At 39.3% G+C, this 20,018-nt stretch overlaps 1 protein-coding gene across 3 annotated transcripts in view; it reads left to right on the top strand.

Moving 5' to 3' along the window:
* PICALM (phosphatidylinositol binding clathrin assembly protein) overlaps positions 1 to 16,674 on the top strand; it is a 65,212-nt gene extending 48,538 nt beyond the window's left edge. The window contains exons 14-21 of one of the 3 annotated variants that reach the window (XM_057364061.1): positions 718 to 849; positions 935 to 965; positions 1,794 to 1,893; positions 3,639 to 3,662; positions 5,663 to 5,722; positions 7,954 to 8,058; positions 14,000 to 14,102; positions 15,027 to 16,674. In XM_057364061.1, the coding sequence (XP_057220044.1) occupies positions 718 to 849; positions 935 to 965; positions 1,794 to 1,893; positions 3,639 to 3,662; positions 5,663 to 5,722; positions 7,954 to 8,058; positions 14,000 to 14,092 (545 nt within the window). In that variant the 3' untranslated portion in view covers positions 14,093 to 14,102; positions 15,027 to 16,674. The remainder of the gene's footprint in view (positions 1 to 717; positions 850 to 934; positions 966 to 1,793; positions 1,894 to 3,638; positions 3,663 to 5,662; positions 5,723 to 7,953; positions 8,059 to 13,999; positions 14,103 to 15,026) is intronic. The other 2 variants (XM_057364062.1, XM_057364063.1) reach the window with 2 other exon arrangements.
* Positions 16,675 to 20,018: the final 3,344 nt, after the last annotated feature.

Here is a 20,018-nt window from a genome sequence, read left to right as displayed (position 1 = left end):
TTAATCAAATAACTTTTTCTTACTGACTATTTCTACACTCTGCTGAAATGCTTACACTGATTTTCCTCACTTAAATATTTTGTGCACTAAAACTTCACACACTGAACAGCCTTCATTTTTATATTCTGTCAGCTGAAATTAAGTCTGTATTTGTAAAGTGTTGTTGGAAGAGGTAAAACTGCATCTTCATTTYATGTATCGGCAGCATCGTTTTTGGCACCGCTCTGCCTCCTCTTTTGGCATTAAGATTGCTTCGGAAAATAATCAGTTAATACACAGTTAATTTGGATTGCAGTCATAGTGCTTCTGTACTTTTGAGCATCTGGAAAGTAAATATTCCCTGATCTTTTGCCATTAGACTCTCGAAATTTTTTTGTAAGTAAGTTGCTCAAAGCAAAAAAACCTGTTTTTAAAGACTGAAACACTTTATATATTTTTTTCTTCATTTTGTTTTACATTTTGATTGCTTTACGGTCACTATGAATCTATTCCATGTAAAATTGTCACCTAGGTTAAACCACTGAAGTGAAATCTTATTTCCATAAGAAATGTCTCCTTAATCAAGAGACATAATAAGTTGTATCCTTGTATAGAGCAGCATCATCAGTTTAAATTTTGTATTTTAGTCATTGTGTTGACCTTGCTGTCTTTTTAATTGAATGTCATGACATTTGTACAAGACCTATAATTCAAATCATTTATGTTTCTTATTCCAAGGCTTTGATGAATTAGGTGGTCTCCTAAAACCAACAGTGGCCTCTCAAAACCAGAGTCTTCCAGTTGCCAAAGTACCGCCTAATAAATTAGTGTCAGATGATCTGGATTCATCTTTAGCCAATCTTGTAGGCAGTAAGTATGGAACCACTAACATGTAAATACTGATTTCTTTTAAACAAACAGAACTTCAGTAGTCTCTTTTTCTCCCTTATGACAGATTTGGGCATTGGAAATGGAACTACTAAAAAGTGAGTATGCTTCATCAGAAGTTGAGCATTTGGATTTTCATGGTAGTAAATTTTCATGAATGTACGTGTTATGCACAGGTTTCAACAACATAATGTTAACCTTCAGAGCATGTGTGGGAGTGTACTTCTTGTACAAGGTATAATGAATTGTTGAGGGCTATTGGAAGGTGACTGTAGACTGAGTGACAGTGGTCGTGGTAGTGACAGTGGTAGCAGCAGGCAAGGTGTCCTGTCTCTGATTTCTTTCAGACTTTGGGTATATTAGAAAAATTAGTTCATCAAAATGTTTTTGTAGTTGTTGTAGGTAGTCATAGTGCACCTTAAATACTTGGTATGATCTGAGTGTAAGCAGAGCAGTATTAAAGATTGTGAAACTGCAGCCTCGGTCTTGAGGCTGRCCATTAGGCAAGTGAATTTTGAAGCAGGGTGTGTGTATTCAACCGTAGTGAGTATCTGTTCTAGGAGCAAAATTGAGAAATGGGATTGGCAAATTCCAAGCTTATTAGGACCATCTGTGCTAACTCTGAAATCATTTACAAATCTAATATGCTGTCTTGAAATCTAATTGAACTGTCTTGACTTGAGGGAAGTCAGATACTAACCTGTTCTGGGGAATGTGACTGAGATGCTGAGGGGGCACATGCTGAACATCTTCTCTTACTTTTCCRAGCCAAAACATGTTGTCATGAAACTTTCTATCAGCTCCTTTATGAAATGGGCTTCATTAATAAAAGAAGCCTTATTCCCAAGTGGAATTGCTGTTTGCCTGAGGAAGTTTTATAAGAAAGTCCAATGTTTTCTAACAAAACTTAAAAAATTTATTTGAAGTGATGTAAACTGGACTCAGCCAGGTGAAAAGAAACTAACAGGTGGTTCCAACTGGCAACCCAAGATTGCACCTACAACTGCGTGGAATGCTCCGACGTTGGTAAGCAAATGTTCATTTTAAAATAGTGTGTTCCCTGCAATTTAGATGTGCAGGGTGATGTATAATGGATAAATTTGGAAATGGTCTATAGTTGCACTAAAAGGATAATAGAAAATTGAAGAAATGGTCAATTGGATGTCTGTATTGCTGGGATTTGTTTTTCTTGGCTGTGTGATTCTAGTAAATAGTTTGTGATGTGACGTGCAGGTTTAGCAGAAACTTCAGTAGTGTTTGAGCAGCCTCCCTCATGATGAGGTCRGGGTCTCTGAGTTTCACTCAAGGGACTTTTCAAGTGTATGTAGAGACAGGACAAGGGGCAATGGCTTTRAATTGACAGAGATCAGATTTAGATTAGATAGTAGGAAGAAATTCTTTACTGTGAGGGTGGTGAGGCACTGGCACAGGTTGCCCAGAGAAGCTGTGGGTGCCCTATCCCTGGAGGTGTTCAAGRCCAGCCTGGATGGAGCTTTGAGCAACCTGATCTCGTGGAAGGTGACCCTGCCCATGGCATGGGGTTTGAAACTAGATGATCATTAAAGGACTTTCCAACCCAAACCATTCTATGAGTTTATGACATAAAACTGAATTCCTAGGAGTGAGGAGGAACTTTGCAGTCTAGAAAAGTGCAAGGTGAAAGTGTCAGATGCTCTGGTAGGTCACACATCATTACCTTGTAACTCRGCCTGCTCTGGTGGTAGGAACTGGCCGCGCTGATACTTGCAGAGATGTCTGTGGCTACAGCTTTCCTAATGTACTTAACTACTGCTTTCCTGCCCCAGTGTGTGCAATGTTTTTAATCCATGTCAGTTTTGATGAGCAAGTTCACRTCTTTTTTAACAGGTATTATTGGAAAGGATTTTGGGGAAGCAGTGTAGGGGAAGGGCTTTTAAATACATGTTAAGACTTTACAGAAGTAGTTTTCTCAATATTCACCGAACATTTTTGCATGTGAATCCTACTCACTCTTTCACCAATGACCTGGGGAGCTGTACATAGACAGAATAGGTAACAAACAGCCCCCAAGGATTTATTGCATCCACTCTGAGTGGGGAAAGTTGAATCCACAGTGAAGTAAGATAACATTGTGGATTTGCAAGGACAAAACATGTCTCCCTGGATCTGCCACCTCTTCCTACMAGGTGTCCCCTATCAACTCACCACATTTATATAGGGAAAAATGTTTGTRGATCTTACTGGAGGGTGTGTAGAATCTGAAGAAATTGTAACTACTTACCTGCTTTAATGAGTGATGGTTTGAGTTTACCTGTGTGCTTGAATCTGTTTAATAACTCATGTCTTATATCTACGTCTTGTGATAAGTCATTACATTTAACAGCTTTTATTATTGAGAGATACTGTTGAGACATTTCCTGTGAAACTGTTCTATTAACTCAAAAAAAGACTTGAAATAGTGTAAGGGGGGAAAAACAAAGCTTTGTTTTCTTCTGCTGGTCCATTTATTGTGGAGGCGCTGCTGCTTGCTAAATAAATATGCTTTTGAAAATCTTTGGCAAAAAAGCATATATCAAATAAATGGACTATGCAAACCAATGTCAATCCTAGTAACGATGATAGTATCACAGGTGTGTTGTCTCAGTGAATGACTTAAATTACAAGAATGTGTTGGAGTAAACATTTAATGTATTTGTGAACTAAAATGCTATCTGTGTATATTCTGTTGTGTAAGTATTTGCTTCTAATCCAGTGTTATTGCATTATGTAATTGTTCTCCCTGGGAAATACAGAATGGCATGCATTTTCCACAATACGTAAGTGAAACAACCCACAGCCTTTTTGCAATCGACTGGCATGCTGATATTAACCACTGCTGTTGCAGAATCTCATAACTTCCTCGCTATTTACACATTTCTCATTTGAAAATCTTTGGTGTGCCAAAAATTGAGCTTTTCTTAGCATACACGAACTTCATAGGTGGTGTGCAGTCTCTTGACTCGAATGATGGCATGGGAAATACCCAGATTATTTTTCCTTGCTTTAAACTGTACCATCTGCTGCCAGAGAGCTGGGGTGTGTGTCTGTGCTGCCTTTAATGCATTTGATGAATTCTGAATGAAGATAAAAAGATTGTGTTTGAATAACTGCATGAAACCTCACAGGCTTCTGTTACATGTGGCACTTGATCCACATTTATGGTAGATCTTGATTTTTTTTTTAAATTTATTTTTTAAGTAGGGAGAGACCAATGTCATGAATGCTCACATGAAAAAGGAAAGTTAATGCAGATAGTTTACAGAGGGCAAGAAATAATCTGTGCTTGCTCTCTGAGGAATGCAGTCCTTAATTTCAAAGACTTTTTTTTTCTTTATGTCAGCAGTAATATTGGTCTTTCCCTATGTTCTGTTTTTATTCCAGGGTAACTCTATGACTAAAGGGTGGTAGGTCCATAWTTAAGTACTCAAAAATAAGTTTATTCAGTATGTTTGTGTAGGTGTGTATACACAAGCAAAACCAAGAAAAGTGAAATTTTCAGGATAGCTTTGCCCACTGTTTGAAATACATGGTGAATACACTGTCCAGRTGCTTCTCTGTCTGTTCTCATGGCTAGTTGCACTGGCTCTACTATACAAGAAAAAGCAGCTGATACCTTAGAACTGAATTCAGAAGCAGCTTTCCTGATGCCCTATTCTTGATGAAACAATTKATCTGTTTTAATTAGTCCAGCATGGTTAATAGTTTTTCATTTGCCTCTTTTCTGTAACAGTAGTGTCTGTGAACAAGRAATGCTTATGGTGTTTGTCTTGAATAGAAACCCCCACAGCAAGAGCATGAAACTGTTTTCTTTCTAAAAGGGGAGACTAACAGGAAGTGAAGTGGATAGACAGCAAGCTATCTGAGTATCTATAAGCACCAGTTTAGTCTGGGGAAAAAAAATCCAGCTCTTTGGTCCTTGTAAMGTTTAATACGAATTTAGAAAGTGGATAATAAATTGGAGAATAAAGAATATGGYTAAGAGATGCAGAATTTATTTCTTTATCTTTCTAAGAGATATCAGCTGTTTTTCTACATATATATTGCCAAGCTGTTTAGAAAACATAAGTTTGCTCCAGGTTTTGTCTGTTAACGGCAATTGTACTGTACTTTCATAAAGGTATAGTACAGTCAGGGTAATATAAATATATATGCCCAAGTACTGAGAGGACTTAGAGCATGTTCAAATTCAGTGTATGAAAAGAGTGAGGGAGAGGGAAAGCAACCTGACTATTCCTGTGAAAGYCTCATTTATCTCAAAGCCTGCTAGAAGAATCCCCATAGTGTGTACATCCTGRCTAAAGAGAATTCCTGTAAATGTCAGCAGAAGCAATGGTCATTTGGTCTTTCAGTCTTTCAAATTCTGTCTTAAGACTCCTTGTGTACCATTATTTTTGATACTGAAAGATACGTATATACTTCATGTGGTTAAAAAAGTGCTTCTGCTTCATATTTTCTCTCAAACTTCTGAGTCTTGTACTGTGTYCTCTAAACAGGATGGTGGAGAACAGTTCTTTCAGTTTAGTTTAGACAGCCAGAATCCTAACACGATAAAAGTAAATACATAATTAGAGGTTTGCCAAGGTGGCCCAGAAACTGTAGCTTATTGTGTTCTAGCTGAAATAATTAGAAWGCACTCTTAACACCAGACTGCAAATCCTATTTATTCTTTGCTATGTTCATAATMAGCTGAGTGCTGCAGTTGATCCTTAGAAATCAATGTATTAGAGTATGCAGCTGATCTCTTCTCCTCTTAGTTCACCMCTGTTTCTCACACCAGGCACCCCCTGTAATGGCCTATCCTGCCACAACGCCAACAGGAATGATGGGCTACGTGATGGTGAGTGGAATTCCTACAACTCTTACTCAGTGCTGTACATTGTTTGTAGTTGGTAGCTTTTGTTTTCCTGAAGTATTCTATTGAAAACAGAATTTCAGCTCCCATTCATTTATTCTTCACCAAATTATTAACTTTCAGTTTTCTGAACCACTTGCACAGTGTTTGATGAARTTAGGTCTGTCCTTCTTTATTTCACTTGATTTTTTTCATGAACTTCTTAAAATGGAACTAGATGATCTTTAAGATCCCTTCCAACCCAAGCCATTCTGTGATTCTATGAAAATTAACAGTGTCTGTTCTTAGTGGTCTTTATAGAARCAAATGTATCATAGAAGTAAGTTTATCATGTCAGTATAAATAGCTGCTTTCAGAACAGCAGTGTTTTCTTGGTGAAGTGAAACCCTTCTTAAATACCTTCTGCTGAGATTAGGAGCAAGTATCTGTGATGATTAATGCTATGAAGGTGCAGGTTTGTGACACTACACTATGATGTGCTGCTGGCTGAGAATTGGATCTTAGTGACACATCAGTACCCGAAGCTTTTGWTATAAACCTGAGCTTCTTTTTTGCTCTGAAAATTTTTGTTCTTACCTTAAATTTTAAAATATTTCTGAAATTACATGCCTTAGCTCTTCTTTTTAGTATGATTTTGATGTAGCACAGCTTTCCTGGGTGAATAAAAGACAAGAAAACTTCCTTCAACAAGTCATTCTATTAAATGCCTTGCAGATTAAAGGGAAAAAAGTGTTGAATCATGTAAGCAGATAAGTTTAATGATATATAACTTCTATATGCTCAGTAAGTAAACTGCAGAAGTGGCCAACTGTATTCTTGAGGGCTTGTTGGGAGAGTATCATATATCATTCCCCATTACCCATCCATGAACTCCCATATTTTTGATCAAAGCCATTACGGTTAAACTACTGTAACATTAGTGTGGATTCAAACTTGGTCTGTGCAACTTTGCATTTATGGTATCAGCAGCATTTCTGTRGTTATTTTGATTGAGCAGCTGGGGAAGCTAGTATATGTAGTGTATAGGAAATAATCTTGCATGTTGTGTCAAGCAGTTTTCATTGTAGGGTTTAAATGTCAATGTGAAATGGAAACTGGAGTTAAGGAGCTGTAGCTCTGTAACCCTCAGTTGCTGCCACTTTTTCAAACACATGCARTATCCAAGCAGGCGGGTGAGATGGGCCATTACAGAATGACCAGTGGGCTCTATAGCACATACTGAAATCTGCCCGGGCTCATTCAAGCTTTACTCAGGACATTTACCATGAGGAATCCCTGAAATGAGGACACAGTCTACAACCCTTGCTGTAATAAAAACTTTTAGTTTTTCCTAAAAGCAGTAGTGGGGACCATAGTTCCGAGAAAGGCTCTCTCTTAAGTGCAGGCTTTTCCCCTTGCTGTGAGCGTGCTGGGACAGGCATCTTGCCTAGTGCCATAGCACTGAGCCTGGACATTCCCTGGCTGCTGCTTCCTCTTATCATTGGGCCATAAGTTGTTCAGTTATATGTTTATAGAGTTTTCATCAGGGTCAGTTTCTTAAATGGGTTTCACCCTATGGTTGTCCAAACAGCTGGGTTGGCATGATAGGAGGAGTACCACCACCACCAGGATTAGTCAGGGAAAAGCTGCTTGGGATTGCTTCAGTAGGACTGCTGTTGGCTGTCAAYCTAAGCCTGAGGGAAATGCCAAAAGCTGTGCCAGAGATGGGCATCTATGTTAAATATAACCTGACTTGTAAGACCATGAATATACGTTAACTTGTAACTTGGCTCAGCTGGAGTGTTGATAACACTTGGACTTTGATTACATGACTTAACATTAATTGCATGTACTGCTCTCAGTTTTCATTTTGTACYGAACTCTGTCAGCACTGCACTATCTGTAAAACTGTGCTTGTGCTTTCAGAGGCTGTCAGACCTCAGGCTTGGGAGCAGAAGGACCAGCACAAATGCTTGTCTAACAAGTGTTTTAGTGCTTCAGATCTTTGCAGCAAGAGATTGAATGGGCTCAGTTGGTTAAGAGAATTCCTTGGAAAGGCTCTAATGTTTCCTTTCTGGTAACCTTTTTTTTGGAGAATATTGTAGAAGAATCTCACATGATTGCATATCTCAAATATGACCAAGACTTTTCACCCATTTGCCATTTTCCTTTATCTCCTTACATACTTGCAATGTATTAATGCTGTGTGTGATTTGATGCTGTSTGGGTTTTTTCAGCCATCACAGATGGGAGGCATACCAGTAATGACACAGCCAACTTTGATATACAGTCAGCCAGTCATGAGACCACCAAACCCCTTTGGCCCTGTACCGGGAGCACAGGTGTGTATGTTCAAATTATTGGTGCTGGGAATGAATTGCTTGTGAGGCAGATTCTTTAGAAGTACACTTCATATGTTAATTTATTTTTATTTTATTTTTATTTTATTTTTATTTTATTTTATACATAGATATTATTTGTGTTGGACATATTAATGCACAAACCCAGTGGTTTATGGGAGGCTTGCTTCCTAGCTGCCTGTGTCCATGTTGGCAGCAGCAAGTTTACGTTACCAAGGCAAAGAGGGTGGGCTTTTTCAGGTATTTTTTTTGTGGGAATGTGATGACGACAAAGGATAAGRAAAGCTGATGTCTGTGCTCTTTGCTGAAGATGGACTTTTTCCCCAAAGTTATGTTCCATGCTGCTTTACCCTCAGAGTGTGGCTTTGTGAGATTACCAATCATAGCTTTTTCCTAAGTATATGGGTCACTGTTCTTTCCCCTGTTACACTTAAGAGTATTAGATTATTAAGTAACCAAGATGCAAGGTGTGTGCTTGTATTACAGCATTTTGCAGGGGACMAACAGGGTGTTGTAGCTTTTTATGTCTGTGACTGGGTTTGAAAAGATTGTGGAATCAAACTTGGTGAAACCTCAATCCAACACCTAGCTCTTGGTCCTGACCACATCAGTGGGCAGCACATGGCACATCCATCTAGTTTTAACGATGGTAATCTCCAGTGGTTTCTCTGTTCCTCCATGGTTTTGCAGGAGACTGCATCTGCAGTGCAGTGAAGATGTGCAACAGCAATACCAGTCTACCTGGCCTTTTCCTGTKAAATGTTTTCTTAAATGGAGTGTTCTTTAAATGCCTTGGTTACCTGCTTCTGTTGTGTTGTGTCCAGATTCATAACCTAACCTACTGAAATGAGTGTGCTGAAGGGCCACTGTGAATTCACTTCATCAATACTGCTGATAATTACCTTTTAATGGTTTTTTTACTGTGTGTTTTACCAGTGTCTGWCATTGGGAAATTTCTGTCTAAACTCACATTTATAACCCAATAAGCATCTGAAGAGAGGGGCTTTTTTTTACAGTAGGAAAAACATTTTAAAAAAATATGAGGGAGAGGGGCTGAATAACCTTGAATACCTTCATAGCATTTTCAAAAATTCTGAGATCATTAAGACTTTGTGTCTGTGAGCTGCAGTTAGAGGCAAAGCCAAGTTTAGCTGGCAGACTGAAGCTCCATGACTARCAGCATGGTTTTACTTACCCAACAGATGTTTCTTTTTCACCCTGTACATCATACTTATATAACAAAAATGAAATATGTTATGCCTGTGTTTTGATCTTACTATAAGAAGCTCTGTCTCTCTATAGGTGACTGTGTAAAAGCATTTATGTGTAATTTCACCTAGGTATGGGTTGGTGTAAGTACAGTGTTTGGGACTAGTGTGTGGAGGGAACAGAATTCAGCAGTAAGCCTCAAGCATTTTCCAGTGCCTCAGTCTGATCCTGCTGTGTGCTGCCAGTGGGCAGTGTGTCTACTGTCTTTCTTAAAATACAGCCTTGTGGATTGATTTTTGTTTTTTAAAATACCTCTTTAAAAATGCTTTATCTGAAAGGGGTGCTGTTTGATTTCTTTAGCTAGAAATGCAGTTTTCAACTGTTTTGCACATTCACTGAAGTGATTTGGTATTTTTCACTTGGGTTTTAYACCATTTCAAGAATAAAAAATAGCATTTATGAGAGTTTTTAAATATTGACCAAGTAAAAGTATCCTCAAGGATAGGAGTTTTTTCTACATTAAAAAAAAATTGAAATGATCCTTAAAAAAAAAAAGCCTGCCTACTGCCTGATTCAGTTATGAAGAAGTAGATGGGTCTGAATAGCTCAATGAGCCTTCTGCTTCATTTGGCATTGCAGGGTGTGGCATAGGTTGGATCCCAGCTGGCTGTCAGAACAGGAGAAAGAGGAATTAATCACAAGTGAGGTGTATGGAGCTACATTTATTCTCTTATCTGACAATGTTTGGCTCCTGTGAGAATTAATTTCATAGAAAACATGCCCTTTAGGTCACCATTTCCTGTGTGACTGAGAAGGGTTTTCCCTGAGACACACAGTCTGTGTTGCTGGAARGTGTTGAGTTTTCAGAAGCCTAACATCGATAAAGCAACTGAAATGTAACAAGGGCTGCACGTGAGAGCTGCTCCGTACACAGCAGAGTTTATTAATGTATAGACGCAGAGGGGAATTACACTTTTATCACCCTGAATTTACTCTGTGCYGAGTCTTGAGGCTCTTCTGGGAGTGTATTTGTTAGTTTAAGTTTAGTTAATGCCCTTTTTGTGCCAGAAATAGAAAAAGGAAAGTAAAAGAAATAGAAACGTGTGTTCTTGGCATAACTAAACAAATCTTAAAGAATGAACAATGGTTATCTAAAAGGCTCAAACTGCCCACACAGATTACTGTGAACACCATTATTCTAATACTGATTTTGTCATCATCATTGCTAAAGATTAAATTGTTTTTCATATTTACTTTTAAAACACCAGATTATGATTACACCTTTTCAACTACCTCCAGTCTCCTGATAGATRTTGGGTGTTGTCTGCAGTAAAGAAAGCTGAAGGTACTTAAAAGCATGATGACAGATATGAAGTTGTTGCCAAAAAATTTACTGCCAAGTTGTAGTGAGTTGAGAACAGACTGGAAAAATAGGCATCTTAATGTTGTCCAATTTMTGTATAAATTAAACTGTTGTTCCTAACTTGATACTCTTAAGGATTTGTCTTAATAAATATGTTTTTTTCTATCTCTAGACATACCTATTTTGCTTTTCTTCCAAGTGTTCTCTTTACAGCTTCTTTCCTAACTGTCATGGTCAAAAGCAAGTTTGGTTTGTAAGGGCAAAATAATTTTAAGTAATTGAGAATGAAACTAGAACAGTAATTTCTTTGAAAATATATGTCTTGCATTAGAGTTAGCATTTCCCACCTGAGAAAGAAAAAAAGTTTTCATCATGATAAAATAGTGGGCATTACTCACTGCAAACTTACTATATTGTGCTACCCAGAACAGTGAGAATGGTTGGAGTTGTTTGATTACATTTTAGCTGGTGAGAGGGAAGTGTGTGTGTGTGTGTGTGTGTGTGTGTGTGTGTTGTGTGTCTGAGGAGGGGGCAGGCTGAATCAGTGGTTCAAGCAGAAGGATGGCAGATGTGATACACTACAGCAAATGCAGGATGTTTCAGACAAGCCAGATCTGACTGATGTACAGGGACTGGAATGTAGCTGCCCATCACAAGGCTTGCAATGTGCAGCAGCAGGGCTTGACTGTTAAAGCAATAGTGGTGTTGTGTTGGCCAATATAAAATGGTACAATCTTGACAAATCTRTATGCCTTCACATGTTCTCTTGTGATTGTCCCCAGAAGGACTTAGCCTTAGGAGGGGGAAGCAGATGAGTAGCGAAAAATTTAAGATTTAAAGTAGAATAAAGAATCAGCCTACTGCCAATGTCTGTGTAAATTGTAACACTGCAGTTGTTAACACAGCTAATTGCATGGGGCACGAAGCAGGAGTGATCACCTGGGTAATGAAGAATAGGTAAATGTGCAAATGAGTAAGCTGATTTTGTGCGTGGGTGTGTTTTGTGGCTGTTTTTTTGCTGGGTGTAGGGGTTTTTTTGGAACTGTAAGAATAGGGTATGAAGTTCAGGACAGACTTATGCCAGAAAGTAGACCTTACAGATGCTTGCTTTGGCACATTAGCCCTAAAATATATTCTACAACAGCTTGACAGACTTGTTTCATGGGAAACCAGAATGTAGCTAATGATGGGAATCAGCCCAGTGCTCACTTATGGATGAGTTCTTAGGTTTTACTGTGACTCCAGGGAGCTTTGTCTTTGTTGGAGGCAGTGAGAAGTGACAGCWGATGTTGGAGGTGAGACTAAGCTGTCTGAGCACCGCAGCATTTYGCATCACACAAGCTCTGGGCAGTAGGGGCACTGAATCCACAGCTCCAGTTAGATGAGCACTAGAGACACCAATGGCCTGCACTGTCGCTTTAGTGCTTCTCTTTAGGAACTGCTGAGGTCGGTCCTGATTTTCAGATCTATTTATAAACAGTAATCTGGAGACGTGCAGTGTAGTAAACTGTCTAACTATACTTTCCACTTATTTTTTTTAGACCTTTTTTAAAATAATTAGTGGAATCTTGTTAAAATGTGTATTTACTGCAGGATGCTGTGTCTTGTCTGAATTTAAGTGTGGCATCTAGGTAATAGCATTATCAGGCTTTTTTCCCAGATTTTAACTGAACAGGCTTCCTGAAATTTCCCCTGTGTCTGATTACATGCTGACTTTGCACAAATGACTCTAAACTACCAGTCTTCCACACTGCTTTCAAACTGGGACATTACTTTGGACTTGATATGAGTTGGAGATTTGCCAGCTCAGTTTGATAGGACTTTTAATGTGTGACTTCATGGCATTTGATCATGAAGAGGAATAATGTCTCCTGAAATCAAGTGGCAGCAGGCRTGCCTTGCTGAAGTTAGGACTTTGTTGGACCATATCACTAGTCTGCCTTCAATCCTGGAGAGTGATGGGGGGTGCTGGGCTATKGCTTTCCAAAGGAAAGAACAGAGTTTAAGAGGGGAAATTCTGACATCCTGAAACTGCTTCTCAAGCATTTCCCATTCTGTGTCATGACTTTTCCATAATCTATTTATGGTGGCTGTATCTGAGTGCCTCATTGGGAGTAGGGTTTTAGGAGGAGATGGAGATTCCAACACTGATCAAGCATGTACTGATTCTGAAGGAAATCCTGCTCATGTGGTTTTTGAGATAGACATTTATGTGAAAAATTTAAATGTGTAATGGCAATATTTATACTCTGAGCACTTCTGCAAACAATTCCCATAAGCATATTCCCTGTCATGTTCAGGTTGGCAGGTGCCTGGCATTTCCAAAGGAAAAGGTCTTCATGCAATTTTTTTTTTTGCCTTGGGCACAGAGTGCAAGTGACTCAGTTCTGAACAAACTGTTCCAGTGTYGGAACCTGAATTGGGGGATGCTGATTGTGATCTGTAACTGCAAAAACATGCATGTTCTACCCAGGGGGAGGGCAAATAGAATTTAATAAACCACCATTTATAATAGGAAAAGTACTAACAGAAGGAAAAAGAAATCAACAAAGAGCAGGTACTCCTGCAAGTACAGCCTTGTTTGGTTCCCCCTAGCAGCAACAGCTGGAATGCCAATTTAGAGGTTACCCACCTCTAAGTTATGTGCTTTATATGACTGAGTTCGTGGTGCTTTAGRTATGTGGCTGTGGGATGCAATTTTTATGATTGTACAGACTATCAGTCATAGTCTTCAGTTYTCACCTAAAGTGGCAGCAAGTGGAACTCTCATCTTTTTTCCTTTTTTTTTTCCTACTCACAGAATATATCCAGTGCTCTCCTTCTAGAGAGAGAATCTCCTTCTCCAAATTGAGAATTATCTAGTCCCTGCTATCCAGTTTCTTTTTAAAGGTATCCTGTTTTGAAAAGAAAAGATGCTAAGAGCTATTCCTTCTGGAGAAACCAACTAGAAAGCTTCCTTCCGTGGCCAGACCCCAGCATCATCTCTCCCTGCCAGGCTGTAGTTTTCCCAGTAAGGCAGGGAGAGGACTAACCTGTTTCACAGGAGTCAGGCTGAATGTTTTGTATCTTGAAGAAAGCTGCTGTGAAAKTGTGAGGTTATCAGCTTGTTTGGCAAATGCCACTGGCATTTCCTTTCTGGAAGGTCATGCTCAGCTTGTTTCTGCATTGCACCAGCCATTGAAGAGGCTTTGTTTTCCATATGACCAAACACCTTGTTTTAATAGTTGATTTCTGCCAAGTTTGCCTCTTAACCTCCCCTTGTCCTTTCATTACATGTTCAGCTTTCATATTCTGTCATTCTGAGACCTTGTTTTCTTTTTCTTTCCCTTTCTCTGTCGTCTTTCCTACTAGCTGTCTGCAGCATCCAGCCCTTCCAGTCAGAGTCCTCACAGAGCGTCAGGAAAGGATCCCTTTGCAGAGCTCTCTCTCCAGGATTTCTTATAGAACAACTTAGGTATTGTCTGTTATTCTGGGGAGATGCTGGTGTTTGTGATATGAAACAAAAATAAAGTTCTAATTCAAGTTGTATTAACATGGCTAGAACTGTTTCTGAACGAAATAAAACCAAATCTTGTTGAGTTGGAAGCACTGTGGAAGTGACTTGGATACTGTGTATTTAACTTCAGCAGTTTAAAGGCTGATTGTTTTTTGCTTCAGTCCATTGGAAATGGAGCCAGCTCATGTGGCACTTGCTGCAGTTAGGGAGAAGGAACTGGTGCTMCCTGGTATTTAGCGTCTCATCAGGAAAATGCTCAGAGTTCCCCGTTATCATCAGAGACCTGAATGCTGCTGGCAGAGTGCTCGTGCACTTCCCCATGACTTCACCAGAGAGTTCCCTTCATGCAGAGGGAGGTKCTCATTTCACATGTGCGAGGGATCCATTTTGGTACAGAGGTGCACTTGGAGGAGTTGTGTTGTTTTTTACCAGTTGGGCAGGTGGGAATTAAATAATAAAATGAGTGAAAACATGAAAAAGAAAGTCAAGAATTCATAGTATAAAGAGTGAGTAGGCTTATTGCACAGAGCAGCTGCTTTTCTTTGTCCATTTCCTCTAGTTCAACATGAAAAATAACTCTGAGTTCTCGTCATATTGGTGTTGCTCTATTATGAGGCTGCTGATGGCATTATTGCATGCATAACTAGGTGGGTTTAATTGTTAATGCAGAGATATTCCAAAGGCTGGTGTTGTTGGAAAAACATCCTGATGACTTGGTTGTTTCCTGGCCCTGATTTTGTAAAATAATTTATTTCTGTTCAAAACTTCAGATCGTGGGGGAGCTTGGGCATCAGAAGAATGGATTTTTTTTTTAAGAAAACAGGTTTATATTGAAGTCCTATTTCTGTTGGATGTTAACCCAAGGGTTTTTCATCTTTCCAGATTCAGTTTATGTAACTGTGTTAGATGGAAGAGAAAGGAACGTTTCCAAAATGATGTGCTCAGCAGTAAACCCCTACTTTCAGGAAAAAAATGAACTTCAGTCTCTCAAATCTCCTCTTCCATTAAGTGATGCAGTGATATGATGAAGACCAATGAAGGAAGCTGGGACACCTCCATAAGAAGACATCAGTACACAACACAAAGCCAAGAATTGCCGTGAATTAAGACCAAGACCTATTTTTGTCCTGGTGACTAACATGTCAACATTTCAGCTTCTAATAATATCCTTAATTGGTAACGTATGAAGAGAAGCCTTTATTCTGGAAATTGATATTKGTGTTTGGAAATGCTGTCTGGATTGGAGATGTCTCCTTTACCATAACTSAAAACAAGACTCTGGGCAGGGGAGGGTCAATTCCTAACTCTTAATTCTGCAGTTACCTTTTCTTCAGTCCTCACAAATGTAGGCACAGCAGTAATGGAAATTAACTTTTTTTAAAAATTATATATTCAGTTTGCAGTAGACATTCCTTATGTATTATTGTTTGTATTTATTTATGATTATCAATTTAACATTAATATTGTATCAAAAAATCCTCCTTATGAAAATGAGTATGGATGTATACAGTATGTCTGATTTTTATCCACAAAGAATGAATCTGATTCAGAATGCTTTTCAGCTGACATACAGAGCACTAAATATTTGAAAGGTCTGAATCTAATGAATTCTCAGTATATATGGGAATTAGGGAAGAGCTGTAAAACGCATTAATCCTTATAGTCAATTCTGTGCCTAGGATTTTGCAAGGGAACAGTTAACTGACTAGAAGAAGCACTACATTTTTAATTCAGCATTAGTGCATTGGGAAGGAACTTTATTGCTTTGTGCTTGGCATGTCATTATTTTTACATTTGGCATTATAAGGCCTTTCCAAGATGAATGTGAGGAATTGCTTTCACTTTACGACTTTCCTTCTTTTCTGTAAAAAACCAAAATCAACGTGTTGTGTGTTTGGGGGGGGAAAGCCTTTTCATTTGGCTCGTGCCATGTTTATGATCATGTACCTTTTAAAAGTAAAAAAGGGGAAGTAGCTTCCTTACATATGTCTAGTGGGTATTTAGTTCACGAGGAATTCAAGTAGCGCTGTTGATCGGTGCTTTGTGTAAATACATCATAACTTCTGGGTGGAGTGGGGCCTTCAGAAGGATAGTCAATGATCTGAAAGCAATTCTGTACATKAATTAAGCATACTTGCTGCATTGTCTCTGCAGATTCTATTTTTGTTTAAAATATTAAAAWGTATGTTAGCAAAAATGGGTGGATTTTCAAATAAAATGCAGCTTCCACAGAACTTTTGTTACGGTATGAAAGTCTGAGGTGCTTTTTTTTCTTTTTGCTGCTTAAAATGTGCACTGATAATTGCTTTGTTTACTTAATAAAATACCAAATGTATTTCATATGTGCATATTGTATTGCAGGAAGTGCAGCACTTAACCTGTGGCTGATGTGATCCATGCAGCACCTTCCCCGAACTGTCGTCACAGACAGCCTCAGTGTTCCAATAATAAGGTGTCTCATTCTTCCTGACCTAACCTGATCTTTAACCATCTTCTAGTTTTTCAAAATATTCATGGCAATAAATGTGTACTGTTTATAACTGAGCAAGAAGGATAAATATGTCCCCAAAAATTATTATCTTCCCTAATCTTCCAGCAGAAGGTCATACTGGAAAAGTTATGAACAGTTTGCTGAGACCATCTTCTGTAATTAGACACAGGGAGAGTTGATAGAAGTGGAACTTTCCTCCTCACAACAACCTGAGGCATGTCCTGAAGTCAGGCTATCATAAACATTGCAGTACAGGTCAGTAGATTTAAAATTTCTTTCTAAAAGCATGAATAAAGAAACCCGGAATGTGTTACAGAGGATATAATGCACATACCCAGATCCAGGGAGTTTCAAACACAGGTTACTGAAATCTTTGCCTTCCTACCACTGAGGCTTTCAGTGTGGGACTGTGCCTTCAGACAGCAACTCAGCTTTGCTTGTGTCAGGGTGAATTGTCTGAGTTGGGGGCTGCAAGCTGGAAAAACRGTGCACATCTGTGACCTGTTAGCCACATCCGTAACTACCAGGGTACAGATTATTCTGAAACAGTCCAGAGTTTATGTGAAGGAAGAAGGCTTGGTGTGCTGAGTTATAAAAACAGGTGCCAACCTTCTTCTTATGTCTGTGGTGCTCTCTGCAGAGTGTTTTCAGTCTKATTTGAGGCTTTTGCCTGAGAATAGATCTGTGTTCCTAGATGACTTTGATCCCTTGGACCCCCTTTGTGCAGTTGTGGACTTGAGGTTACAAATCACAGAAGTGCCAAAATATTGCAAATACCCAAACCCATGTCTTCTGCAGGGATGATGAATTCCTGTTACCCTTTGCTTCTCACTCACTGTTGCTCTGTGCTCCTTGAAACAGCTGCTGTGCAGATCAGGCTTTCTTGTTGAAGGCCTTGCTGGAAACCCTTGCTTTTTGTTTTACTCTTCAGAGACAAACTGGCTTGAGAATTTTCCTGAGCAGTGTTTTCTCATTTGCTTTGCTCACAGTAAGTATGTTTGCTTTCAGCATCACTAAAATAACATTCAGTTTAGCTTAATTTAAAAAGCACAACACAGAGACACATTTTGTTTTTTAATTACTGGCACTTTTCAGTAATAGGGGGTTGTGAAAACCTGGTTCTCTTCAGAACTGAGTTGAAAGGCTGTTTAATCTTTAGGAGTAAACTGTCTAGGAAAGCTGCCTGCCCCTTAGCAAGCAGGGGAGGATGYAGTGCTTTGTTAGAGATGCGGTTCCTGTCTGAGCTTTGTGTAGGGAACTGGTGTGTCAGAATACCACAACATTTTTTTAATTGGGGAATTATATAATGAGAAGAAATGGGTTTACCTCTTGAGACAATTACTCTTGCCAGAGCAAGAACTTGAACAGCTCCTGAGTTTTCTAGAAGCCCAAATGTAGAGTCTTCATCTGAAGACGTATATAAATTCCTTTGCTGCTTCTTAGTTTCAAAGTCACAAAACTAAATTGAGCTGTACCTCAGGACATGTTTAAAAGAWGTCTTTGCGTGACTTTGTGACATCAGAGGGTCCATTCAGCCAACTGATGGATAAGTCACAGACATTCCCAGCTGCCAAACAGCCCTTCAGCAAGAAAAAGGGACAGGGTGAAACCCCGCATCTTTCATTAGACAAAAAGTGCCCATTTCCAAAGCCTGACGCAAATTTTGTAGCAACATAAATAAATTGCAGCTTTAAAGGCCATGACATAATTGAGATAAAGATTGTGGCTGAGAAATGAGAATTAAGTTCTAAAAACACTGGGAATTATAGTAAATGCTGACAGGAGCAGAAGATTGACAAGATAATGTGAGGGGTAGTGAAAATATGTGCTGAATAGAGGCAAAAGAGCAGTGCTAATGGGAGCATATGTAAACTGAAGAAGAGCTTTCTCCTTGGCCTGTTGTCAATCTTTTGACTTGACCTTTGGAGCTCTCACACTGCAGTGGAGGGAGCAGAAACAGGCTTGACATCTTCCACTGCATTTTCCCAACAAGAAAAATCTGTGAGCTTCTGCTGTCTTCCAAGTTCAAACTGGAGAGCAGAGGGACTTAGCTGATTTTTCAGCTGCATTCTGGCTGGATCAGGAGAACGAGTGAGAAGAAGAGAACTCCTGGGCAGGTTCCCTGAAGGTGTAACATTGCTGCCACCCACTCAGTACCTTTTTGTACCTGAAGGTTGAGTAATACTATGGGAGATGCCTCCCTGAGATAACACATAAGACTAGGAGTGAGTAAAACACATTTAAATCTTCTCTTGCTTCTTTGATGATGAAATTTCCTGAAGCAAAGATCAAAAAACCATGGAATAAAGCGACAACTTCCTTAAATTTCTGTTATGTGGGGCGATAATGGTACAGAGAATATGTTGGATACAAGCACAATGCTTTGGATATCCGGCAGCTGCAGTACACAAGGAGCACTGGGGGTCTTGGATTTCTTTTCATAGCATGTATCTCTGCTTTGTTCGTGGTGGTAACTGCTGAACTTCCCTGTGCCAGCTACAGCCATTTGCCAAGTACTGAGTTTTTTTTTAGAAAAGCAGTATTTGATACACTTTTAGCTTCTTGCATCACTTTAATCACTAAAAGTGAGGAAAGATCCAGCACCATGTTARATCACTGTTTTCAGCATGGCTCAGTGTTCAGTTGTCCACTTATAGGAACAGTTGTTGTCATCATGTTACCATGTCATGCCCTAAAACAATATGGTCTTTGTGGGAGACTGCAGAACATGAGTTCTGAAGTGTAATATTGCGAAAAACATCCTTACTTTCACAGTTCACTCAAAATCCAGAGAAAAGCCTTTTTTACAGAGGAATAGCTAGCTGCAAAACATCAGTGGCTAAAGATGCTAACACCATTAGATTCTCTGTTCTGTGATTGTCACCATACTGTTACCTTTCAGTCCATTAGCTTCTGTCTTGACCTTATTCTGGCAAGCTCCTTTTAGCCCACAGAAGCTGAGTGTTTAATAACTTCTCTCTCAGAAACCAGCCAAATGAGAACGAATGCTGCAGAGCAAGTCTCTTACCCTCATTTCCCAAAACGTGCAGGTCTGAACCTGTAGAAAGATTGCTTTGTTATATAATCTCGCTGCAGTGGAGGCTGCAAACCTCACAAAAAGCAGACCAAAAGTGAAGTCACCCACATTCCCTGCAGCTCAGGCTGGGGGTGATCATACCAGCACAGCCAGACTATAAAGGAACACAATCCAGTTGCTCAGAGAGGGTTCGAGCCAGCAGTGTGCTGAGGTAAGCAGCTCCTTCCATCACTGGAGTGTATACAGGCTCTTAGCACACCCCTCCCCATTGTGCTTTTTAGACATTCCATGGATTGATGTTTCTCACTTCTAGCTCATGGACCTCAGTTCTATTAAAATAAAAATT

The sequence above is a fragment of the Malurus melanocephalus genome, unplaced genomic scaffold (genome assembly GCF_030028575.1).
Source record: "Malurus melanocephalus ecotype Western Australia unplaced genomic scaffold, MMel_1.1 scaffold_34, whole genome shotgun sequence".
Classification (NCBI taxonomy): domain Eukaryota; kingdom Metazoa; phylum Chordata; class Aves; order Passeriformes; family Maluridae; genus Malurus; species Malurus melanocephalus.
This window is presented reverse-complemented; position numbering and strand designations above follow the sequence as displayed.